This window comes from Malaclemys terrapin, chromosome 7 (assembly GCF_027887155.1).
Source record: "Malaclemys terrapin pileata isolate rMalTer1 chromosome 7, rMalTer1.hap1, whole genome shotgun sequence".
NCBI classification, from domain to species: Eukaryota; Metazoa; Chordata; order Testudines; family Emydidae; genus Malaclemys; species Malaclemys terrapin.
Genome location: NC_071511.1, coordinates 71,161,193 through 71,188,436, shown reverse-complemented (window position 1 = coordinate 71,188,436; position 27,244 = coordinate 71,161,193). Strand labels below are relative to the sequence as shown.

Here is a 27,244-nt window from a genome sequence, read left to right as displayed (position 1 = left end):
AGGACCCCCTGGCCTCCTGTCATGCTGATTAGCCTGCCCGCCCTGTCAATCAGGCTGACCTGGAGCACTGGCCTCTTCCCATTGTTCCTGGGGACTGTCAGTCTCAGGCTCCTGATTTCCCATCGACCCTTCCCCCTTTAGTGCTGGGAGCTAGCCAACCAAAACACCCCCACTGAGTGTTAGTAAGGGGGCAACAGTCCCCTTACATTCCCCCTTGCTAAAATTCTGCCACAGCCACAATATTCACACTGGTACACTTAGAACTGTTTAGACTCAGTGGACCTGATTTTCCTATCAACAACACCAGTGTAAAGAAGGAGTAACCTCATTGACTTTAATGGACTTACACCAACATGAAACTGGTGTGTGAGGTAAATCAAGCCCAGAGGGACAAACTTAGAACTTAAGTGACAGGTATGGGTGTAAGTTACTCATTGGCATGTGGCCATGATGCTAAGTAAGTTGAAGAGAGTCTATGGAGGACTAGATGGCATCCGAGTTTGTGAGCATACAGTTTCAGGATAAGAGAAGACAATGCAAGTTACACTAATTTAGAGTCCCTCCAAAGACTCTACTGTGCTACAAAAATAAACTCTTGCAGACAATGTGCATCAGAAAATGATGAAATCAAAGCGGGGTTGATTGGCCACAATCTAAGTGCAGACTAGGAAAACCTGTGTTCAGAACCATTTTGGAAACCCTGGCTGAAAACTGCTTCCTTTTTTCCCCGTTGCTCATTTTCCCTCTTCTCCTACCACAGTCCCTATACTGCAGCATTAATAATTAATTTTATTATTTTAAAAACCAAACAAATTAAACACAGCAAAATTTGTAGTATTTTGTTATGTTGTCAATTTCCATATGCAATGTTTTTCTTTTGACACCAGTCTTACAAATTTCCTCTGTTTCTGTATCTACCATCCGAGTGGGCTGCTGAAATACTATCCTCTAAGGCCACACTGTCGTAGGGTTGCCAGGCATCCGGTTTTCGACCAGAACCCCCAGTCGAAAAGGGACCCTGGTGACTCCAGTCAGCCCCATTGACCAGGCCACTAAAAATGTGGTTGGCCACAGCACCAGCAGGGCAGGCAGGCTCCAAGCCCGGCTCCGTGCAGCTCCCAGGAAGCAGCGGGCATGTCCAGCCGGCTACTAGGGGTCGGGGTGGCTCCACATGCTGCCCCGGCCACAGGCACCACCCCGAGCCCTGGCTCCGCAGCTCCCATTGGCTGGGAATCATAGCCAATGAGAGCTGCAGAGGTGGCAGAGCCTGCAGGCAGGGGTGGGGCATGTGGAGTCCCCTGGCAAAGGGGGGAGCCAGAGGGACATGTTGCCGCTTCCTGGGAGCTGCCTGAGGTCTGTGTCGCCTGGAGCCCGCACCCCCTTCCATATCCCAACCCCCTGCCCCAACTCAGAACCCCCTCCCATACTCCGAACTCCTTGGCCCCAGTCCAGAGCCCCCTCCTACACCCAAAATCCCTTATCCCTGGCCCCAGCCCAGAGCCCACACACCCACAGCTAGAGCCCTCCCCTCTCCCACACCCCACACTCCTGCCCCAGCCCAGAGCCCCCCTCACACACTCTGAACCTCTGGGCCCCAGCCTGGAGCCCCCTCCTGCACCCCCAACCCCCTGCCCCAGCCCAGTGAAAATGAGCAAGTGGGTGAGGGTGGGGGACAGTGAGGAAGGGAGAGGGATGGAGTGGGGGCGGGACCTTGGAGAAGGGGCAGGGCAAAGGTGTTCGGTTTTCTGCAGTTAGAAAGTTGGCAACCCTAGACTGTCAGCTGGTGTAAACTGGAATAGTCCTGTTCATTTCAAAAGTGAAATGCTCTCTCCCCACTCCTCACCAAATCCCTTTAAGGCCTGGAGTACAAAAGGATATCTTTTACCTTTTCAAATGAACAGAATCCTGGATTTAAATAATTTCACAGGGAATTATAATTTTTTCATTGAAAATTTAATCCATAGAGTATTAATTCTGTCAAAATAGATGGCAGCCAGCTACCATATTGGATAATGCCAGCAATGTATCTTAAATATAAAATTAATTTTGAATTTAATGACTTAGTCTCATATGAATGGCAGGAAACAGGACTTTGGTAATCAGTTTCCAAGAACTCCTGCAATGAATGAATAAAACTACAAAAAAAAAAAAAACATTCTTCACATATTTTGAGGTATTTCTTTTACTGTTGTTGGTTTTCCTTTACTCTTAACATATATAAATTAGCAATACTACAGCACACTACCTCTGTAGCTTTGCTTTCCCTACTTCATGAGTTACCAAATTATCTCATACAACACACACTTATATTTGACCCAGATAAATGTCACTTTAAGTGCTTACTTTATTAATCTTTGTGTTATATATAATTAGCTCAATGTCGCTGTTCAAGTTAAAACCTTCTAAATATTTCTTCCTCTTTTTCTGTTAAGTAATCAAATCAATATGGGTGAGTGGGTATAAAGTACATTCTTCCCTCAATACAAATGTGTAATTTTTCTCATTAACAGGAAGGTCACACATTTAAAGGGGAACATACAGTATATCTCAGAGTTATTACTATATAAAAGAGACAGCTAACCATATTTTAGTCCCTGTAATCTGTTAAGACCGCCCTTATACAAAACTATTGGAGCCTTATATACAGTATGTACAGTCACATATGGGATGTGCCCTCTACATGGCTATAGCTGAACACAAGCTACTCTTGTGTTTCTAAATTTTTGTCAGTCACACTGATGATATTTATAAAAGATTTCAATGTGGCTAGGAACCAAGCTGAAAAATGCTGCTATGATAGCAATGTCATAAAGATCTATTCTTTATGCACATGCTTAGGTAAGATTTGTGCATATTGCATATTCATTCATCGATTAAGTTTACTCACACTGTTCTTTCCACTCCTGGTCCTCATGTTCATTGTGTTGGCTGTGCTGTTGAGCTTGCTTGAGGCTCAAGTACAACTCTTTTGCTCTAAGTTCCTCCTGCTTTCGTATCTGTTCTTCACCTCTCTGCCTCTCTTCTTCCTCTCTTTTCTTAAAAAAAAAGAAAAAGGAAAAGGAAAACAAAATCATTAGAGAGTAAGTATAGTCCAGTCATTAGGACATTGGTTCAATTTCTTCTTCCTTCACACACTTCCTGTGTGACCTTTGGCAAGTCATTTAGTCTCTTTGTGACTCACTTCCCCATCTATATAATGGGGATAACAGTACTTTCTTACCTAACGGGGTTATCGAGAGGATAAATACATGAATATTTGTGAGTGCTCTGATACTACAGTAATGGGGAACACAGAAGCACCTACAATAGCTAGATCTTGATGCTTATACTGAACACTTGCTGTGTCATGTGACACCTCTACCAATTGCATGCTACAAGTTGTATATCTGCAAGCTGTGCAATTGTTTTCATACCATGTGCATTCCCACTGGTGACACAGCTTTAATCCCAAAGATAAGTCATTTGTTCTATTGTAGGATCAGCAGAATTCATTAAACCTGCTCTAATCACTTCACTGCTTTTATGGGTTTCTCATCCTGAACAAAATATAGTACCAGTATGGCATGACTGACAAAGAGACCATGTCTTCTAGTCTTCAGTTTCCTGATGGCACTCCCCTCTCCATTGTGTAGAGCAAGCTTTGACGCAGAAGCGAATTGAGCCAACAGACAGCAATATAATTGCTCACTCATACAACAGGAGACCATTCCAATAGGAAAAGCGGACAAGGGACATCCCAGCAATTTCTGTTGTAATGAAACAAGTGCTATTTCCTTTGGGGGCAATATAAACATTTCAACAAGCACTTTGTCATAATTCATTCAGCAGTTCATCCTACATCATTAAAATGGACCCATACCAAATATGGGTTATTCTAGAATTTTAATACTAGCAAATGTGCATGGGTAATAGCATAACAGGGTGAGTAAAATCCAGTGATTTCTTTTTAAGTGTTTACATTGGATTTTTCCATTTAAATTAGGCTTTTCATAATTTCCTTTAAGGGACTGTGCTTCTCCAAAGCTTAAGGATGGAATTTTCAAAAGGGTCCGTGTTGACCTAACTCTGCTCCTTCTAGACTAGATTTTTACAATTAATTTAAATGGGACCAGAACTAGGCCAACATGAAGTCCTTTTGAAAAATCACAGCCTAAAATGAATGTACAACCACCTGTCCCAAGTGCTAAACTCACTAAAACTTGTGATAGCCATTTAAATGGAACACAATCTGTTACATCTGATCAACATGTTCTGACATGGCACGTGAGGAGAAATACTTGGGGGATAGTCTTTAACTTTTCTACTGATCTGTTTTTGTTCTGTTTGGAGTGGGGTGGAGTGGAGAAGGGAAGTGATTTTTGGATGAGATTGTGTGTTTTTAGGATATGTTCGTACACTCTGAACTTTGAAGAAAGATATAGCTTATAAATCTGAAAATAAAAGCAATTCATTGTATATCTAGCTAATTTTAATCACGGCAGGATACATGACATAACCAGAACAATCCACAGCCTATTAATTAAAAACTATACATATATACAAGTCAATGGAGAGATGTTAGAGTTGGGATGATAAACGGAGTGATGGTATTCTCTAAAACTCAGAGTTTCCATGTCCATACTCTGCCCATCCCCACTGCAGATGCAGAGTTCCCATGCTGAGATATTAGTTTAGCAACTTGGAGGTCTCTCATTCAACCCAACTTGGGCTTACCGTAGTTTGTGTGAGAAATCGAACAGGATCCCAGAACAAGTCAGATTGACTGTCCTCATGCTAAGTATTTGTTACTAGTCATGATCATCTTCTGATGCCTGTGGATTATTCTCAGTAGTTAGTTTTCAATACCTTTCCTGCCAGCAAATTTCAGTGTTTGCAGTTTGTTATTGTCCGTTCATGTACTAAAACCTGAAGGAGATGGCTAAGGGAGAAAACACTGCAAGGTTCCCTTTGTGGGGTTACGTGCAAATTTTTTCATCAGGTGAGTGGAAGGGAGAGATTGCCTAAGAGAATGAGCCATACATAGTGTCAGAACACACGCTGAGAAATCCTGAGAAGACAGTGCTGCTACGCTTCTGTATCTCAGAGCTATCTTGAGTAGGCCAGTTTGCACCACAAAAAGGGGACCATTTTCATCATTTATTTGTATTTTGGCAGTGCCATGGAGTTTTAGTATTATTTGCTCCACTCATTTCTTCAAAGCATTGTATTGAAAATAACCACTTTTCTTTTCAAAGGAAATTCAGATACTGTCCACTGAGTCACAAATGGTGCAGTAATAAATTGCTTTAGATCACAGGGCTCATTACATGTTAAGCCTTTGCTACTTTTAGCACACTATATTAGATGAAGGAAAATGTGAAGTTATTTGTTTTGCACAGGAATGTCAGAAACCAAAGCCATCCTCCAGCCCAGCCTCATAGTGCTGGAGTCCTAGAGACTAAGTATGTGCTGCATGTTTGGCTCCAGTTCAAACCAACAGTAAAATACAGTGCATTGCCGGATATTATACTGCCACAAGGAGAAAAAAATCAGATGATTTGTTTAAATGGACTTAGCTAGATAAACTAAAAGAGCTCAATATGCGATGTGAAATGCCCTTCGGATTATCCTATTATGGTATCAGCTGGAGGCCTCAGTCAGGTTTAGCGCTCCATTGGACCACACACTATACTACCATACAGGTAGCGGTGGTCCCTGCCATGAAAAGTTTATTGTGTTGAGAGTAGGGAACATGTAGAAAGGCAGAAAAGCCAGATTCTGATCTCAGTCACACTGGTGAAATTTGATAGTAACTCCATCTAAGTAAATGGATTTACTCAATGTATATCAATTTAACTGTGATTCCTGGTTAGAATGTGGGATTGGGATACTGGATTTCCTGCTTCAGCTCCTGAGTTTAGCACTGATTTGCTGTGTGGGCTTTGATAAGCATCCAATCCTACAAACACAAGCATGCTTAATTTTATACCCGAGAGCAGGCCCAGTCAATGCTCAGTGGTACTACTCACATGGATAAAAGGTAAGCAGAAATGTCTGCAAGATCTGGGCTGAAGTTGTCTTAGTCATAGTTTTGTCACTTCTGTCATAATTTAACCATCTGATCCTTGGTTGAAAGGTGATATACAAGTACCAGGTGTTATTTATTCATTCATCCACCATTCCATAAATAAAATTTTTGTTACGATAATATCCTGAAAAAAAGAAGAGCTATTCACACATCTAATCTGGTTCCTAAGAAGGCTGCCTGTCCTATCTTTTCTACTTTCAGGCAGGAGAGAGTCAGGCAAACAGCTGCTGCAGCCATGCCATACATATTGGTCTCACAGCAACAGGTCATTGCATGGCTTGCCACCCATAAGAGGAGTAGCAGCTGACTGGAGGGGGCTTCCTTTGGGACATATAAAACAACTTTGTTTCCAAGGATTACATTGCTTCCCACCTCAGAGCAACTTTTCTTACTCACTTTCTTTGCCACCTTATAAATTGTTTGTGAGTAGGGGAGTATTTTTGCCACTAAGAGCTGAGGAACTGATCTTTTTTTCCCCCCCGAAGGAGACTCTTCAAAGCAAGCAGTATTAGTGTGTCATTTGTGACCTTTAAGATCTCAGTGAGGATCAGAAGAAGTCATAGAGAGCAGGGCTGTTTGGTTGTTCCGAGCTATGGAACACACTAAAAAGGTATACTTAAGGAAAAATGACGCTTTTATTAGAAAGGATGGAGAAACAACAGTATTAGTGTGAATAAACAAGGCCAGGTGTCTTGGGTTTCTCAGGAATGGTTTGCTTGGTGGTAGAGCTCTGTCAGCTGGCTGAATAAGGGTTTATGTCCATTGACATTTCAAAGTGATTGAAAAAAGTAAGCAATTTACTAATTGAAAGCAATTATCCTCAGGGGATGGAAAAGTGGAGCAGATACAAGTCTCTACTTTCTGCAACAACTCAGGCACTTTTGCAGGTGGTCTGAAAACTTTTAATGGGTCAGATTCTCAGATGGTGTAAGTCAAGGCATCCCCATTGCTGTCTGCAGGAGCGGTGCCAGGGTTTTTGGCGCTGTAGGCGGGGGTCCTTCCGCGCTCCCGGTCATCGTCGGCAATTCTGCGGCGGAGGGGTCCTTCCGTGCTCCCGGTCTTCGGGGCACTTCGGCGGCAGGTCCCAGAGCGAGTGAAGGACCCGCCGCAGAATTGCCGCCAAAGACCTGGAGCGCGGAAGGACCCCCTGCTGCCGAATTGCCGCCCCCCCCAAATCTTGGCAGCCTAAGCAACCACCTAGGTCGCCTAAATGGAAGCGCCGGCCCTGGCTGTCTGTAGTAGAAAGAAAGCCTGAAACATAAGAGCTTGTATCAGAGGCCTGTTGTGAGACGTAAGGCCTGAACTAAAGTAGTGATCAAGCTTTGCTGATATCACTGCTCTACAGCCAAAATGCTTCTGAAATAAATGTAGTCAAACTTTACTAATTCTAGGTCACTGAGAACGAAAATGATGCTTAAAATTGTTGATCGGCTCTAGTTTTCAAGATATGCTATTGGGTCAAGGTATACGACCCTTGACTTGGGAATGGCGGAGGATAAGTGAGTTATAAAGGGAAGGGATCTCAATTTAAACCAGAAATGACTAAAATACATCTTTGACTGGATCTATGAATAAATCTATGACTGGGTTTGGACAGTACTTGCTTTTTAGGCAAAACAATGAATGATGCAATCTGAAGCTGGTATTGCGTCATACATGATATGAATTGCATCATGTTATTCCTAGAAGTCCTGGATGATGCAATCATAACGAAGCTTACATCACTCTGCTGAACAAATTGCCCTATATCAACTCTAGAAATCATACAGTGTCGTGCTGTCTTATTTGTCAGTGTTTGATTTTGCAAAGGGACACATTTTTGTTTAGCCAAAGTGAGCAGAGATGCCTCGTACTTGTGTGAACAGTGCAGATAACGTCTGCTATGTTTGTGGTGAAGTGACTTTTGCATCACAAAAGTGCAGTATAACCACTATGGTTAAGAAAGCCTATCACCTTTATTTTGGCTGCAAAATTGGAGATCAGGACAAGAGGTGGGCCCCACACATATGCTGCAACAGTTGTGCAACAAATCTTCGCCAGTGGTTGAACAGGAAAAGGAAATCTATGCCTTTTGCAGTGCCAATGATTTGGAGAGAGCCAACAGATCATACCAGCAATTGTTACTTCTGCATGGTGCCTCCAGTTGGGAAAGGTGTGTCAAAGAAGAAAAAGTGGACTGTGCATTATCCAAACATTCCATCAGCTATACGCCCAGTACCCCACGGAGAAGGACTGCCGGTTCCCTGATACACCAGAATCATTCTCACTTGAGTCAGAGGAGGAAGAAGAAAAGGAAGAAACTTCTGGTCCTGAACCATCAATGTCACAGGACCCACATTTTCTCCGATCCTCCTCTTCTGAACCACACCTCATAACACAAGGTGAACTGAATGACCTGTCAGGGATTTGGAACTACCCAAGAGTAAGACAGAGCTGTTGGGCTCCAGATTACAGCAGTGGAATCTCCTGGCAGGTGATGTTAGGGTTTCCATGTTCCGTGACCGTCAAAAGGATCTTGTCCCATTCTTCTTCATGGAAGGTAATCTTGTAGCCTGCAACAACATCGATGGTATGATGGCAGCCCTCAACATCGTTCACGATCCAGATGAGGGGAGAGTGTTCATTGATTCATCAAAGACGAGTCTTAAAGCTGTTTTACTGCATAATGGCAATGTTTTGCCATCAATTCCAGTTGGTCATGGAATCCATATGAAGGAAACCTATGACAACATGAAACAACTTTTGAGGTGCATAAACTATGACCAACATCAGTGGCAGCTCTGTGGCGATTTGAAGGTTGTTGCTCTCTTGCTTGGTCTGCAGACTGGATATATAAAGTACTGCTGTTTTCTCTGTGAATGGGATAGTCGTGCAAGAGATTCCCACTACTTCAAGAAAGATTGGCCACTCCGACAGTCATTGGAGCCTGGGAGGAAAAGTGTTCAGCATCCACCACTTGTTGAATCAAGGAAGATTTTGTTACCACCCTTACACATCAAGCTGGGTCTGATGAAGAACTTTGTCAAGGCCATTGACAAAAAACAAGCAGCTTTCAAGTATCTCCGTGGAAAATTTCCAACGTTAAGTGAAGCTAAGATAAAGGAAGGTGTCTTTGTTGGTCCTCAGATTCGTGACCTTCTTCAAGATGATGCATTTGACCATGCACTGCGTGGCAAGGAAAAGACAGCATGGAAAGCCTTCCAGTTAGTGGCAATAAATTTTCTCGGAAACAACAAGGCAGACAACTTGTTGGTGGAAAACCTCCTCAAGGCATACAAAAGCTTTGGTTGCAACGTGTCACTAAAGATAATGTTTTGCACTCTCATCTAGATTTTTTTCCACCGAACTGCGGAGCAGTGGGAGACGAGCACAGCGAGCGATTTCACCAGGACATTGGGACAATGGAGAAACGCTATCAGGGCAAATGGAGCCCATCAATGCTTGCAGACTATTGCTGGACAGTGACAAGAGATGCTCCATTTAATGAATACAAGAGACAAGCCAAGAAGGGCCGAGTAGACACTGAATAGGACTAAACTATGTACAGAATAGTTTTTTGCCTTTTGTTTCATAATAAATTTTATTTATATAAAATTGCTGATTTTTAAAGTATTACATAAACAGGACAGGTGAAATATTATCATGTAAAGCAACCATAAACACATGAAAAGACCTAGGTTTACAATTTATTATTAAAACTCTACTATCTACACAATATACATAGACATAAAATGTAAAAACTTAAATATCTTAGAAACAGTAGCCAATCAGTTGTTTTAACTGTCATATTTGAATTCAGCACATCAAAATACGTAATAAATAGCACATTTTATCTCTGAAGCAGACGACTTCTCAAAAACTGTAGACCAGTGTATAAAGCAAAGAAGCAAAGTGAGCAGAAGTCAGACTCTGCCAGTTTGCAAGCTCACAGAGTCTGGCAAGAACAGGGCTGATATTTCAGAATCAAACATTCCTAAGAGGTGCTAGGCACAGAGCACTCTCGCAAACACACTCCAGAAGGGAGGCACCAGAACACCTTAATACCAACACATTCCCTAAAGAGAACAGGAATACACTGACCCACCCTAAAAATAAGGTCAGAATGACAGTGTGATGGATAGAGATGTACAAGGTGATGGTGGTAACTGGCTACTTCAGAGGGTGTCAAATAACTACATCAGAGGAGCAGTACATAACTTGTTTCCATCGATGTAGAAAATGGAGTCTCAGAGGGAGTGTCCTTGACTAACCTGGGATGGGGGGAGAATGGAAAGTCCTGCCATTCACTGAGCTGTGTCCATTGTAATGGGCATACGGGTGTTAGTGGTCCTGTAGAGTCTGTGGGATACTAGCACAGTGCCTCATTGACAATAAACCTAGCTGGGTGTCTTTGTACCTTAAGGGATCTTGTGGTCATTGGGCAGTTCCCTCGAGGTCTGCTGTGCCAACTGTCTGCGCAGAGCTGGGACAGCACACAGGGAGAACACAGACACACAGCAGAACATCTAGCAACATCTGACAACACTGTCAATGGAGCCATACCAACTGAGGATCTAGCCCTTTATTTTTAAATGCTTGTTGTTCATAATGAACCAAAACTGAAGTCCTCCCCGCTGAAATAATGGATGTTAATAATGATGTGCCTTTGAAGCACATAACAGCACCAAAACCATCACATATAGGAACAACAAATAGACCATCCTAGAACCCCTTAAAAAAGGAAAGTTCTATACTACAGGTGACACTATTAAGCTTACCATAGGTATTAATCTTACTTATAATATCTTTATCCCATGTTCTAAGATAGAGCCTCAAATACTGAATAATCCACACTCCTGAGCGCCATAAATTATATTTACCTAAGCACTAGTGTAGACAGCAACACAGCTACTGCCTCTCATGGAGGCAGTAGATATTAAGCAGATGGACGAGCTCTCTTGTAGGCTTAGAGCATCTTCACTAGAAGCATAAATGATGTAGTGTAGACATAGCCTAAGTAATTTCTCTGTAACTATAAAAGTGTTTGCTAAAACTGTAAACCCACATAGTGAGGAGAGAAGCATTACCAAGTGTGAAATACTACCTTACCATAAGAGGAATCAACTTCTCCCCAACAAAAGAAGGCCCATACACACCTGACAATCCATTATGGAACATCAGTGAACAAAAGACTTAGTTGATTGCTTCCTTCATGCCCACAAAGAGGGGACATGCACAAGCACTCATCCCATCACAGCTTGAATGCTGGGTGAAGGCAATAAAAATCCCCATTGAGAAGACATGGTTATCACTATGCTGCTTGGAATTTGGAGAGGATAATATTTGCAAGCATAAGCAAGGTATCCCCAATCTGCTTAGCTCTAAAGGGCACAGAAAGCTTGCATATCAAGCAGCTTTTATTACATTTTGGAACCTAAGTCTGTAACTCATTTTTGTGGGTATGTTTACCAGTTTTAACCTGGTAAATAACTCATTTCTATTTTTAGTTAATAAATCTTTAGTTAGTTTATTACAGGATTGGCTACAAACCTTGTCTTTGGTGTGGGATATGAGGTGCAATTGACCTGGGGTAAGTGACTGGCCCTTTGGGACATGGAGTAACTTGAATATGGTCGTGATTCTTGAGGTACGGGACCACCTATCACAAAGGCAAATTTGCCTGGGTGGCAAGATAGATGGGAGTACCCAAGAGGAATGTCTATGAGTCCATGGTTAGGCTGCTATAGTGCTTGAGAAGTTCACACTCATTATTTGGTTAGTGAACTCTAACTGCCAGCTTGGGGTTTATGCTCTGCTTCTTGACAAGCTGCCCTGAGGTTGGCACTCACACTCATGAGCTACTCCAGCCAACTTGACACTACACTTTAGAATACATTTACTATGTTAATACTAGAGTATCTATTCATTTCTAACCCCACCTCTCTCATTGCAGTCTCTGCAATGAACTGTCTTTCCCTCCCACCTACTCTGTCAGACACAATGCTCTTGGGTTTTCCTTGAGCGGGTCCACCCCTCACCCCAGGCCTTCCGGACTTTTCACTGGGCCCCTGTTCCGTGAGCCCCTCAGACCTCTCCCTTCCATAACCTGAGCCGACTGTGTCTCCTGCAGCCAGTTCACTTCCAAACCACGCCAAGGGAACAACTTTACAAGTTCGTGCTCCATACGCTTTACTTCCTCATCCTTGTGTCCTGCCCTGCTACCAAGTGGTGGGACTATCTACCATCTGTAGAGGGTGAGGAACCCCGGTGGGCCAACCTCTATTCCACCTTGGTCCCACAGCCCGCCGGGGATATCGGTTAACGGCTCCTTCGTGGAGCCATGAGCACGGGTGTGTACGTGACTCGGTTCACTCCCATCCCCGATGCTTGCTCCTTTTTGGGGTGAGGGAGACCCTGGTGCATGCCTATCTCAAATGCGCTAGGTTTCAGCCCCTTTTTCTGTTCCTCCAGAACCTCCTGTTGAGGTTCTGGCTGCACTTTTCCCACATCTCTTCATATATTCACACCCTGTCTGTGGCCCCACAAAGTCGTGAGACCTCCTCGTCAACCTCTGCGACTGTGGGGCCTATTTCCGTTCCTCCCTGGTCTCATGCATCCGGGCAGAGTTCCTCTGGTCAGCATCCACTGGCTCCCTAGACTGTTTTAAGGAGCAGTGGGCACTGTCCGGGGTTCTTTGCTTGGTGTTCCCCTCTGGATCCCTAGTTCTGAACCTGTGACCTCCATTCCTTGCCTTGTTATTTTTTAGTTGTACCCCATGTTTAGTTGGAACCGGGTCCAGTGGTCCCTCCTGCAAGGCTGGGGGAGGGGCCGTTAGCCACAGACGGACTTGTGCCCACCTGGCTCCTGGACATTCAATAAGACCAATAAATCCACTGCCAGCCTTCTACTGAGCAAGATAGCCATGGGATGTAAGTATTATCTCCATTTAACACCCCAAACAGCTCCATGTGCAAAGGACAAACAGATTCCCCCAACAGCCCTCTTGTATCATCCAGGGATTTTATGGGAGGGGATTTGTTTGTTGTTGATGCTGTTTGGAAAGAGATCAAAGTAGCTAAGAAAACAATAGAATCCAGAGCAGAACTCTGTGTGCTGGGGGAAATCTTGCCTGGTGATAAAGTTACTTTAAAAAACAAATCAACAAACAAAAACCACCCTTTTCAAGCATGGAAGAAGCTTTGTTTTGTTTGTCAGAGGTGGAAGCTACAAGCAGCTGTAATAATCCACACTACCCATATGTCACTGGCTGATTGATGGTAAAAACAGCACCTTCTGCTGTGATCCCGCCATAACTTACAAGCTAACCAGGAAGGTGCTGAGTCAATATTTAAGTAGTACTTGGTTGCAAATAGCCAAGAAACACCCATGTGCTGCAACAAATTATGCTGGTAATTCAGTAGGTAGCTATATTTGCTCTGGCCTCCTCTCTACTGGAAAATGTGTGTACTAAATAATGCTAGCAACCCAAGAGGCAAACTTGCTATACTGTAAAACTGTTTTGCAATGATGATGTTAGCCCTGCTGCAACCAAGTCTAAATAATATTCATTCTTAGCTCAGGTCAGTTTCTAATGTTATAGTGCTAGCGCAGATGAGAAGCACTTGCAAAGTAGCTCAAGTTACCATTGCTCCTCCCACCATGGTCGCAAACAGAGTGTACTTTCATTATTGTATTATCCTGTGGTGTGTGTATGAGGGGAAAAAAACAAGTGAGGCAGGATTGCTTATGCAGATGTGCCAGAGTGTGCCAGTTACACATGGCCTACTGTTTTAATTACACGTGGTATAAATTCTCCAGTGCAGACAGTCTCTGTGTCAACAAAGTCGGTGCTCCAACATGGTGTTATGGTGCACTGAGGTCCTGCCCTTCCCTAAAGAGGATCTCAGTTTTACATCTCATGACCATTTTTGATTATGAAAGATCCTATAGCACCTTTTTTAGGAATTTATTTGCATTGGGATTTAGCTAAGAGAGCAAAGTTATTATATTTTGCCTACCTATATTCCCCTCAAGTTTCACTGGAGACAGTACTTTGCTTCATGTTCTAAATGGTGGGGTAATGTTCCTATGAACTGTTTACAGTTGCTAGAATCACAGGGTTAGAAGGGACCACAAGGGCCAAGATGCAGGATTTGTTGTGTATAAACTATCCAAGACAGATGGCTGTCCAACCTCCTTTTGAAAACCTCCAGTGAAGTGGCTTCTATAACCTCCCGAGGCAGTCTGTTCCATATTATAAGGCCAAATCATGAGCTTTAAATCGTCAGATTTACAGCAGCTGAGAATCTAGCCTGCTGTGTTTCACCCAAGAAGTGGCTACATATCACTGGTGGTAGTTATCTTTGTATACTGGGATTCCTTCAGCATGTAAGGAGCTATATGAAATGCAAGTTATTCTTTTCACTAGTGGCTCAAATGTGTCCTGTAAATCTACTTGCCTGTGGAAAATATCAGACCTAGATGCTACTTCTTGGCAAATATCCTAAATAAAGATAACCAGTTAGCACAACCATTATTGGGCTCAATGAGGAAAATATTACTTTTCTAATGATGAAATATCAAAAACTTTCCCAAATACAGGATAGGGATACCCTCAGTGTTGCCCAGCAGAAACTAGACAGCTCACTAACTTTTGTCACAGCTAAAAAGGCAGTTGGATGAAAAAGGTCTTCCTTAAAGAACAAAATAAGCACTAAGATTTTCTTCTCTTTGTGCTCAGAGTTATTGATCAGAACTATTAGGTAGGTATTACTAAATTACTGTGATTAAGAGAGAGCACACCGAAATCATCCCTGGTGAACCCACTTAGTTCAACAGAGTTACATCATGGATAAATTTGATCCCTGGCCCCAGCAATAAGTTACTTGTCATATGTCGGAATCCTACTGTGTCACTGTCTGGAGTGGCTCACGACTCAGAGTGCCAACCTCAGGGCAGATGGTCAAAAAATAGGGCAGACACCCCAAACTGGCTGTATGTTTCACCAACCCAGTAACAAATGTAGTACTTTGAAAGTCACAATTTAGTCTTATAATGGAGTCATAAATCATCCCCTTAGATGGTTAAACTCCAGTTTATCTTGCCACCCAGGAAAACTAGACTTAGTGATAAATGGTCACATACTCCAAAAATCACAAAATATTCAGATTGCTCCCAGTCCCAAGAGACCAAGCACTTACCGTAGATCAATTTGTACCTTAGATCTCACACCAAAGACAACGCTGGAAGCCAATCCTGTAATAAAACTAAAGGTTTATTAGTTAGGAAAAAGGAATAAGAGTTATTTACAGATTAAAGCGGGCAACATAACAAGTGAGTTCTGTCTTTGAACATAATATTAGAACAGTCATACTGGGTCATACCAAAGGTCCATCAAGCCCAGTGTCTTGTCCTCTGACAGTGGCCAATGGCAGGTGGCCCAAAAGGGAATGAACAGACAGTTTTATCATCAAGTAATCCATGCCCTGTCACCCAATCCCAGTTTCTAGCAAACAGAGACTAGGGCACCATTCCTGCCCATCCTGGCTAATAGCCATTGATGGACCTATCTTCCATGAATCTATCTAGCTCCCTTTTGAACCCCGTTATAGTATTGGCCTTCACAACACCCTCTGGCAAGGAGTTCCAGAGTCTGACAGTGTGTTGCATGAAAAAATACTTTCTTGTGTTTGTTTTTAAACTTGCTACCTATTAATTTTATTTGGTGGCCCCTTGTTCTTATATTATGAGAAGGAATAAATAATACTTCCTTATTTACTTTCTCTATACCACTCATGATTTTATAGACCTCTATCGTATCCCCCCATAGTCGCCTCTTTTCCAAGCTGAAAAGTCCCAGTCTTATTAATCGCTCCTCATACGGAAGCCGTTCTATACCCCTAATCATTTTTGTTGCCCTTTTCTGAACCTTTTCCAATTCCAATATCTCTTTTTTGAGATGGGGCGACCACATATGCACGCAGTCTTCAAGGTGTGGGCATACTCTAATCAACTTAACATCTAATGTCTATTTTGATGATGCTAACACACAGGTAAACAAGACTGGTTTCCAACTGTGCCTTTGTAAGTGTTCAGTGAGGCCTGGAGCCTTGGCATGAGCTAACACCTAGTCTGCCAGCATCACACCTACATATAATAATTACTGGGTATAGAGCTTAATGCTGCAGGCACCGAGCACTCTGGCCTTACCCAGCAAAGCCCCTGAGCACGTGCTTAACTTTAAAAAAGTGAGTAGTCCACATTACATCAGTGGGACCCTTCTCATGTTTCAAAGTAAGAGTGAGTTTAATTGCTTCACTGGATCAGGTCAGAGAGTGCTTAACCCCTTACAGTATTGCACCCATAGTGATTGTACCATGAATAGTGACATACAATTCAATGCGACTACTCATTGCTAAACTCTGCGGCTGGTATTCAGTATCTGCAGAATCATGCCCCTAGTTTGTCAGGTCTTGATTCAGGAAAGAACTTAGGCACACGCTTCACATCCCACTGATTTCAATGTTATTTAAGCACATACCTTACTCTAAATGCTGTCCTGAGTAGAGATGCTTTCCTGAATGGGAAATGCCTTAATTAACTTTCTCTTCTTCCCTGAATAGTTTTGGTTCAAATCACGAGTTAGGGCTTGTCTATACAAACAGTTAGTGAGCAGTGAAATGAGGTGTAAGTCTACCTTGTACTAGCATGCCAAACACTATCTGGCCATGTGGACTCTGCTACTACACACTAGAAACTCCCTAGTGTGCTCTGATCTACTCCTGTTTCAAAGCAGAGTAAATCAAAGCACATTAGGGAATGTTTAGCACCCAGCCCCAGACTTGTATGGACTTATACAGACAAGCCCTGAGTTGTTCAGCAGTGATCCAAGTATGACGATCTCACAGAATACCTAGCTCTTCAGCATCAAACTCATCCCATAAAATTTAAAGTCCCATCACCCACCTGTTTTTAAATGCTTTTTTAAAAAGTTGACATTTTTGGTTAATATGCATTTCATTTTGCAAACATTTCATAACAAAAAACCCAATCTAGTTTTGCAATCAGCTGTGTTGATATTCTTCCTGGCAGGCACCTCAATGGGAGTGAACTGGCTGCATGACAACTTAAGATTTCCTTGTGGAATGGGGAGCAGATGACGTCATTAAAAGAATCATACCACTGTTATTTCTAAAGTGTAGCTGAAGAATTCTGCTCTCACCTGGATGGCTGAAACTCACATCTTTCATTTGGGCCAATGCGCTTGTTATGCAACATTCTTCAAAAACAAAAAACAGCATCAGCAACTGATCACAGTAAAAAAAAATGGTGCCCATGCTCTCATAGCTTTGTGAATTAGCATAAGATTAATACCAGTAATTGGCCCGCTTATTTGTCCATTGCAAAAGGTGTATAAAAGAGTAGCTGTCGTTAAGTTGCAAAAATAAAGAAGTCAACACTTAGACTCTGGCATCATAAATTAAATGCATCTCTGCTTAAGCAGCACCAAGAAAGGCAAGATTAGTATCGGCAAAAGGAAAACAGGGATCATCACTCACTGTGATAAGTGAAAATCTAATTTATCTAGTCCAGCCAACTTTAGAGTCCCATGATATGCCAAGAGGAATAAAAGCTAACTGAAAAGGGGGAATTGTGATGCAAGATGGTTTGAAATTAAACACATCAGCAAAATGGACTGCAAGCTTTAATTTCCCAGATCAAAATGCTTCACGATGATGGAACTTTAATGGCATTTGGGTTTTTATTCCCCTTTTCAGAGACTGTTTTAAATATGGTCTGGTCATCATCACAGAAGGATGATTAATGAGGTGTTAAATATTTTAAACTTGTTAAAGTGGGCTTGTTAACCAATCTGCATCTCATTCCATCCCCTGAATCATTCATGAAAGGCACATTTCTTCAGGATTTCACTGATTACAGTCAAACATGAATAGATTTATTAATGATCTGGATGATGGGATGAATTGCATCCTCAGCAAGTTCGCAGATCACACTAAAGTGGGGGGGGAGGTAGATATGCTGGGGGGTAGGGATAGGGTCCAGAGTGACCTACACAAATTGGAGGATTGGGCCAAAAGAAATCTGATGAGGTTCAACAAGGACAAGTGCAGAGTCCTGCACTTAGCAAGGAAGAATCCCAGGCACTGCTACAAGTTGGGGACCAACTGGCTAAGCAGCAGTTCTGCAGAAAAGGACCTGGGGATTACGGTGGATGAGAAGCTGGATATGAGTCAGCAGTGTGCCCTTGTTGCCAAGAAGGCCAATGGCATATTCGGCTGTATTAATAGGAGCAGTGCCAGCAGATCGAGGGAAGTGATTATTCCCCTCTATTTGGCATTGGTGAAGCCACACCTGGAGTATTGCATCCAGTTTTGGTCCCCCCACTACAGAAGGGATGTGGACAAATTGGAGAGAGTCCAGCGGAGGGCAATGAAAATGATTAGGGGGCTGGGGCAAATGACATATGAGGAGAGGCTGAGGGAACTGGGGTTATTTAGTCTGCAGAAGACAAGAGTGAGGGGGGATTTGATAGCAGCCTTCAACTACCTGAAGGGGGGTTCCAAAGAGGATGGAGCTCAGCTGTTCTCAGTGGTGGAAGATGACAGAACAAGGAGCAATGGTCTCAAGTTGCAGTGGGGGAGGTCTAGGTTGGATATTAGGAAACACTATTTTACTAGGAGGGTGGTGAAGCACTGGAATGGGTTATCTAGGGAGGTGGTGGAATCTCCATCCTTAGAGGTTTTTAAGGCTTGACAAAGCCTGACTGAGGTTATTTAGTTCGTGTTGGTCCTGCTTTGAGCAGGGAATTGGACTAGATGACCTCCTGAGGTCTCTTCCAACCCTAATATTCTATGATTATTAACCAATTCACCTTTTTCACTGCAGTCTGTTTTTTTTTTTTTCAAATTTGCTTCATTTAGTTAGAGATAAGTAAAGCAATATTTTTTTAATGCTAAGTGCCACTTTCCTACTTTTCAATTTTATTATTGCTAAATGGACTTCGTGTAAATATTGAATTTGGTGGTTGCAAAAGGAATAAATGGAGTGGAAGTTAAGATCTGGACATGCCAGAGAACATAAAGCTTAACAACTGACCAGGATTGCCATCTGGTGAGGCAGTAGAGTCATTTAAGTGTCTTTATTGTTTTTAAGCAAACCTATAAAACTAGACATAAGTGTTACTCTTAAAAGAAAATCAGATTAGGGATTGATGAGATGCTTTATAAATGTCTAGGGAGCAACGATTTGTTATATTACAGGGTGCCAATCCTGCAATCAGATCCATGCAGGCTGAACACTGTGACAATGCAGAGCCCACCGAAGTTAATTCACCTGCCAATGTTAGCAAGGTGCACATCTGACTGCAAGATTGGGGCCTCAAGTTAATAGAACTGCATGCTATAACTTATAGTTGGTGCTAGTAGCACCTACAATAAGCTACTATTGCAAAAGCATTTTCATCCATAACCTCATGTCTTCACAAACTGAAGTATTCACCTTTGGGGCTGAACATTTTCTTTTGCAGTAGGTTTCCGGTTTAAAGTAATTTTGCTTTGTTTAATTTTAAACAAAATCCCTTCAAATGTTTTTGAGTTATGGGACAGTAAATAAAACCAAAAACACTTTTCCCACTGTAAGCTAAAGGCATCAGGGGCAAGTTCTCGCCCTAGTTATTCCAATGTAAGTCTTGCAGTGCTTCCAGCCTCATAGCATGTTGCGCAATTGTTGTTACGGAGTGTGGGATACCCCACAACTCCCAGAAGAATTGTGGGAGTGAGGGCCAATCACCTCACTGCCTTCAGATTTACATCAATTTAAGCGAGGGCAGAATCTGGCACTATTACTTTAAAATTGTACCAAAAGCTTCTACTAGAATAATTAATTTTCCCTAAATGCATGTAGCTATGTTGGCTGACCAATGAAGCTGTCATGAGGCTACTTGCTACCCTGCTTTGCAATGGGCCTCTTTGATATACAAGAGCAGCACTAAGTTTGAAGAGCTTCATTCCATTATATTTGAGCAAAGTGCAATGCTATTCTAGAAGCTGCCAGAGTAGCTTGAGTGGCAACTTGTGATGTGGGCAGGGCCATATGGGTCTTAGTTCAATAGGGCTTTGCTTTCTGAGACGCAGAGGTGGAGCTGCACAAAGAGTTATTCTGCTTACAGTACATGCTTTAATAAAGCCACCTGAAAGTTATAGTTTCATTATTAAACATTAACATAAGATCCAAGGGCCCAAGTCTCTCCTCTTTCAAGGTAAGTACAGGTGTAAATTCAAGTTAATTGCACCAAAATTATCAGTGACCTTGTGAAAAGAGGCTACAGGATACACTCCACATACCCACTAGCGGCTCCCCCACCCAACACTACACAAGCTGACCAGCTGAAATTAGTGATCTGGCCTGGCAATGAGTAGAGGAGTCTTGATACCATCAATTTACATCACATCTTCCTTAATGGAAAGGACCATAACTGATGAGAAAAATCACTGCATGAGTTAAAGCTGAATGTTTCGGCCCTTGGACCCACACTGAGTAGCATAGTGAGGAGCATTAACCCTCTCAATGGTTTCTTCACATTGCAGGAGATGGGGACTTGTGGACAGTCCCAGGGAGGGGGAGAGCATAACCAAGGTGTCAATGCTAAGAGGAGATGAGAGCCATGTGCCAGGCAGCTGCTGGATGCAGATTTCCTGAGATCCAAAGGGTTTCCTTGTGGATCCTCAAGCAGACGATATTACCTGCCACTCCTGCACTCCCACAATACACACATCAGCCCTATCTCCAAAAGGAATGAATGTGGTGAATTTATCTGCAGGCAAAAGCCAGGTATATTTTCAACCAAGTCCTTCTCTACCATGTTTACTTATGAATGAGTGAGGATGTAACTCTTTTTCGTGAGAAATGGGATCAAAGAAAAAAACTACATTAAATAAATACAAAATAAGAGATAAAGACTAAAACCTCATGTATGCTTAAAAATTAGATCAACCTAGCTATGTTGCTCAGGGCTATGAAAAATGTCATGCCCCAAGCAGTGTAGTTAGGATAATCTAATTCTCAGAGTAGATACAGCTACATCAATGGAAGAATTCTTCTCTTGACCTATCGTTTCTCAGAGAGATGAATTAACTTAATCAACAGAAAACCCCCTCCATTGATGAGTCTACACTATAGCATTGTAGTAGCATAGCTGCAGCGCAGATGTGCCCTAAGAGTTAAACAACCATTAAGAACTGACCACGTGGAAGATGTTATAGAAAAATACAACTAAAATTAGTCAAACAGCCTTCTTCAATCAGAATCAATTGCAGTTTTCCCCATTAATTTAATTGGAGCAGGATCAGCTTCTCATTAGATTAAAGAAAAAAATAGTGAAAGCATTTTGAGATTAAATAAATACACCAATTACTTATCAAATATTCACAGAATGTTTTTAACGAATTCTAACATCTTCAAAAAAAGTTATTCAAGTATGTTTTTCCCCTCCTATTATTATTATTTATCCAGCATCTATAACCAATTCCGTGAATTTGTTAGCTGAATACCCCAGCTGTTCTAAGGAATACAATGGTTCTATTTATACATTCTATTAGAAAAGATTGTAATGCTTACAGGTGACAGGAGTTGTGAATCTATATGGGAAAAATGAATATGAAGGCTAAAGATGATTGCAAGCAAACCTTTAATTCCTCCTGAATTTTTTCCTCCATCAGTTTGGCTGCTTTGCGATCTTCTGTTTCTATTTTCCATTTTTCTGCCACTATTTTGGCTTTCTCCTTAGCCATAGCATCCCGGAATTTCTTTGTAATTTCAGCCTCTTTTTGCGTCCTTCAGAAAAGAATTTGAAAAAACAAAAAAGTTAGAGACTAGTCTCTAGGAAGTGAGAAAAAACTATTATTGAGTAAACAAGCCTAGATTCTTCTTACTATCAGTGATACTAACTGGTTCATGTAAGAGTCTAGGAAAATACACATGGAAAAAAGAATTTAAAATGTATTTAACAAGTGAAGTACAATAAGCCTAATTGCAAGCACACACCCAAGGGACAGACATTTTCAGTCTTGGAAAGTGACTAAAAATATCACCTTCTAAAATCAGAAATTTGTTCAATGGATGTCTTTGGTTCAGACCATAGCTATTTCCTTTCCTGATGAAAACCAGATATTTCTTGTCAGCAATGCAAAGCCAAAGCAGCAATGGGATAGTGATCTGAAATCTATTCTGCCTCACACATCAACAAAGCTATCTGCTAAATTCCAGTGGCAAAATCTTTATTACTGGTGACAATGTAAAAGGCTGAGCACAGATTGATGTCTGAATCCCAAGTTAAATATGCAGCATCCACATTCAGAAATAGCATATTTTGACTTTAACTAAGAAAATCTAATAAAAAGAATAAATATGAAACAACACCACGTTGTTCCAATCCCTGTTCAGAGCATTACCACAGAGCAAGATCTGCATGGGGCCTCATCTCTCAATGCCATTGGGCATCAACACACCCTCTGACCAATTCCAAAGCTGTCATAGGCTCCATTGGAAATACAGTTAATGGCACTTTCCTGAGTCAATTATACTAACATGCAAATAAGCCACTCAGTAATAGGCTTTATGTGCCAAACTTCAGTCAGAAATTTGTATCCCTGACTACAGCAGCTATTTCTGATTTGTCATCCAAAAGCAGATTGCAAACTAAAAAACAATCCAACTGAGCAGGTAAATAGTTTAGATCATGATCAGACCCAGCCTAATCTCAACATCACTCCTACCACCAGAAGTAGTTGACATTGGTTTGAAAGGGGCATTTTTCACTAAAGAATTCTAAATAAATGAAAAAAATATGGATTTTTTTTATTCCAGTTTTTCCAATAGTTGTGTCATTGTGTCAAATGGGCCATCAATTCAGAGTCATAAAATCTCACCATAGTTCTTCTGCCTCCTTCTGTGCTTGTTGCCTGGCTCGTTCTGCCATTAGTTCCTCAGAAATCTGTTCATATGGCTTGTCACCTGGGGAGTCTCCCATAATCCAGACCCAGATCTCACCATCACTCCCATGCAGCCACTGCACACGTCTGTCATTACCTGTAATAGCCACCAAAACAAACATGGAAAGGGCTTATTAAGCAACTTGCTCAGGTTCAGAAACAAATATAGATGAAACTGTGCTAGAAAGTTAAATCCACAAAGTAAAGGAGAGCTAAAAGGTAGGACTGAGCCCTCATACTTGGCATGCTCTACTTAGACTGTTAGTATTATGTGGCAGGGATAGCATTTTCTATAATGCTCAGTTTGTGCCTCTAGATGCTAATGTAATAGAAATAATCACATTTGTTGTAGCATGTTGCAGAGCATGATGGAAGCTTTCCTGACAGAGCTGTGATGATAAATAGGGGTGGGCTGTACGCATTATACCTGGCTTTCAACAGTGCTATCAATCTCATACATCTGTGAGAGCAAATAAAAGGTAACCCCATTTAAAACATTGTTGTAAACAGGCATCATCCTGATTAGTATCCTAGCACCTAATTAGTGTGGTAGCTGGAAGAAGTCAAATCTCACTGCTGTTCTGAGACTCCTGCTGCTTATTTGTGAATTTAGCAGGTTCACAGCACAAAATAGACCCCTTTGGAGTGTGCATACTCTTTTTGTGTTACTTTAGGTTTCCTGCGTCTCTGGCCTATTGATATATTTCTCATAGGCACAACTTTAATATACAGCCATATTAATCAAAATCTTCATCTCTAGAGGATGTCTTTAGAAATTGCTCTCTTTTTTCAAAGCTGTAGGTCTCTTCCAGCCCCACAGGCACCAGATACTTAAACTCTCTCAAAAAGATCAGTATAATTTATCAGTTGGCGCAGCACTAATAATGATACACACATCCATCTATCAGGCTGAAAGACTATAGCATAATCTACCAATTTGACAATTTTATACATCAGCAATAGCTGGACAGCCCCTCCACAGCATGTCCAATTTTAAGTCAATTCAGCTTGAACACCATATGCCTTTAGTTTATTTTTTTCTTTAGAACAAGCAAAACAGCTTTTTCACTTCTAGAGGTAAAATTTAGACTGTAGGTAGAAGTGCCTCCCCTGCAAATCTGCCCCCAAATCAACATCAGTAATACTCTTCATAAAGCTGGAGATAGGTTTCACCATGCAATCTGATCAGAAAGCTTTGTAGTTTCTCCAAGAGCAGCATTCAAAAAGACAACGTGATGAGTGGGCAGCAAAAGAAATAAGTAACTCAGAAAGTCTGACACTGTGAAAATGGAATTCTTGCCTCAAAGTATTTGCAGCCTGCAAGTCAAGTTAAGAGAAGGCTCTAGTCTTTTAGACCCAAAAATAAGATCAATTCTAAGACTAAGAGAGGAAAGCTCGGCCAATGGTGAGGCACTCACTTAGGACTGGGTTCAATTCCTTGTTCCACTCTCCTTTGTGACCCTGGCCAAGTCACTTTACCCCCTATGTAACAGATGGGGAACAGAGTCAGATAAATTAAGTTCTTCCTAACTTCACAACACTCTTGTGAGGAAAACTACATTAGAGACTGTGAGAAGGTGCTCAAATACTACAGAGGGGCCACGTAAGTACTTAAGAGCTGAACAGGGATTCTAGAAGTGAAATTTCCTTCACTGCTTTACCTGCACAGGCTGAATTTGTCTGCTTTGGCAATCAAGAAATAGTTGTCTGTAAGGTATGGTTATAGTTCCAAAAAATTAAATGATTTTTTTTTTAATTTTTGTTTTGAGATTTCCCATCAATTAGGACACTTTTCCTGCCCCCCCTCCCCCCCCCCAAAAAAAATGTTTTCAACAAAGCCCCTTTTTTTCACATGACAATTTTTCAGTTGAAAATTTTCAACCAGCAAAAGAGAGAGACCCTAACTAAAAGAGCTTAAAATCTAAATCGACACAATAGATAATTACTGAAATGGGGAGTATTACTATTCTCATTTTACAGCTGTGGATCTAAGGCACAGAGAGATTAAAGGACTAGCTCAAATTCATATAGGAATTCTGGGGCAGAATCAGGAATTCAACTCAAGTCTGAGTCCCAGTCTACTACCTTAACCACAAAGTAAACCCACTCTTCATCTGCCACAGGAGGAGGTGGGGGAACCCTATTGCTTAACACATATAAATTAGACTTGACAGAACACTTGAAACAAATGTACTATTAGAAACAAACCTGCATGAGAAGGGAAGAGGACTGGATAACTTATTGGTCTATTCCATCTCTGGTATTTAGATTCTATGATTTAAACCAAGTTAGTCTTCTCAAAGTTGTTCATTTAAGGCAACCGCTCTTATCATAGGACCCCAAAAAACAGCTGTAAAGCAAAATTATGTTTACTGATGTACAGTTCTCTACTTGCAGCAGATCTGTGAAGGAGTATCATTCATGGAGTTCAGCCCTCCCCCTACTGCAAAATCTAAACTGCTTACAGGGCAGTGACATTTTTTCCTAACAGCTCTTGGCATAGCACACCAGCATCCAAAATTTGCAACACCACGGTAACTTTCCAGGAGATACAAGGCTACACTTAATATGCATGGAAAATATATATATATATATATATATATATACACACACACACACTGATCACAAACATACAGAACCATGTCGTTTTGAATGATAGTATTTGCTTGTGCTTATACAGTAATTTGTGTGATATATTAACAGAATCTGTTCACATCAAGGAGTTCACATCAAGGAAAATATAAAACAAGGCCCTAGAGAACAAGGCTCTTGTCTATAAAAGTCAATCTCCACTGACCATGTTGCCAATCTGACATATATGTATATATATAAACACACAAACACAGACGCTAGCAGACAGCCATTGTGTGCTTTTTAGGCTACTGTAGGCTGCACTTGGCCTTCAAACTGTTATTTGGGTATCCCCAGGGTAGATGAGGGACAATATTATGGCTGAATAGTGATAGAAGTTTCCATATTTCCTATCAGCTTCCTTAAAAGAAAAGCATAAGCACCATTTGAAAAGGGTTGGGAGGGCGGCAACCTGATTTGCAAAGAAAGAGATATCTGTCTTAAATTTTAAGATAGCTATAACATTCACACTGCAAATAAGATTTAGCATGCACTGAAATATATGAAAAATAATAGTCTTACACCGTCTCTAGTAAGTAGGGCAGGTGGGCAGAAGCGTAGTTTTCTTTTTATAGGACTTGTGGTTTATAATCTGGATTCATTTGCATGTGTCCTGCTAATTAAAAGCAGTTTAAAACAGAGGCAGCAGTTGATGGAATATTGCTGGAGTCAGCTTCCTTTATTCAGGCTCATTTATCATTGTTCTAACAATTATGGCATCCCTGACAATTCCCATTTGTTATCTATCTCCAGTTTTTGTGAGGGACCTAAGCCAAAGTCCATTCAAAGCCCGCTTTAGTGTCAAGTCTCCCAGCTACGCTGTTACTCATGAGCCACAAGCCACGTGCTTCGCCTAGCAAAGAAAGCAGGAGTGTGTAGATAACCTTGCTGCCATTGTATTACATGGAGTGCAACAGACTAATTAAAATTATAGTTTTAAAATGTTAGAGCACCACTGACTTAGAATCCTAGACACATGAAATGAAATTTAAACTCTGCTTAATAACCTTTTAAAACAAAGCCCTGTGTTTCCACTGATAAAGTCTAACTTCTTTGTGGTTTGGCTTCCTACAACCATTCCTACCCTGGATGGCTGCAGATGTCACACAACAGCAAAATAACTCCCCCTCTTTTGCCATTGGGAAGCCTTGTGTTCATAAAACCACTCTTTGGCCCTCATCTCTGCATAAAGTACACCTCTACCCCGATAGAACACGACCCGATATAACACGAATTCGGATATAACGCGGTAAAGCAGTGCTCCGGGGGGTGGGGCTGTGCACTCCGGCAGATCAAAGCAAGTTCGATATAACGCAGTTTCACCTATAAAAAGGTAAGATTTTTTGGCTCCTGAGGACAGCGTTATATAGGGGTAGAGGTGTATTTCTTTTCTCTTCCCCCCTCTCTCAGCTATAGTTACTGTGAGGAAGTTAAATTCTCCTGAAACCTATTCAGCATTTGAAATAGACTGTATCAGCATTCAGCTCTCTAGCATAGGGCCGATCAGCCTGATTTCCCTTTGTAGTTTCAAGACATTCTGTAGCTTCTGGGGGATTGT

At 41.6% G+C, this 27,244-nt stretch overlaps 1 protein-coding gene across 1 annotated transcript in view; it reads right to left on the bottom strand.

The window, feature by feature from the left end:
- Nucleotides 1–27,244, bottom strand: part of SH2D4B (SH2 domain containing 4B) — a 113,366-nt gene that overhangs the window by 67,339 nt on the left and 18,783 nt on the right. The window contains exons 2-4 of the mRNA XM_054035044.1: nt 22,993–23,152; nt 21,751–21,898; nt 2,888–3,035 (exon numbers count right to left, since the gene is read on the bottom strand). Coding sequence (XP_053891019.1) covers nt 2,888–3,035; nt 21,751–21,898; nt 22,993–23,152 — 456 coding nt within the window. The remainder of the gene's footprint in view (nt 1–2,887; nt 3,036–21,750; nt 21,899–22,992; nt 23,153–27,244) is intronic.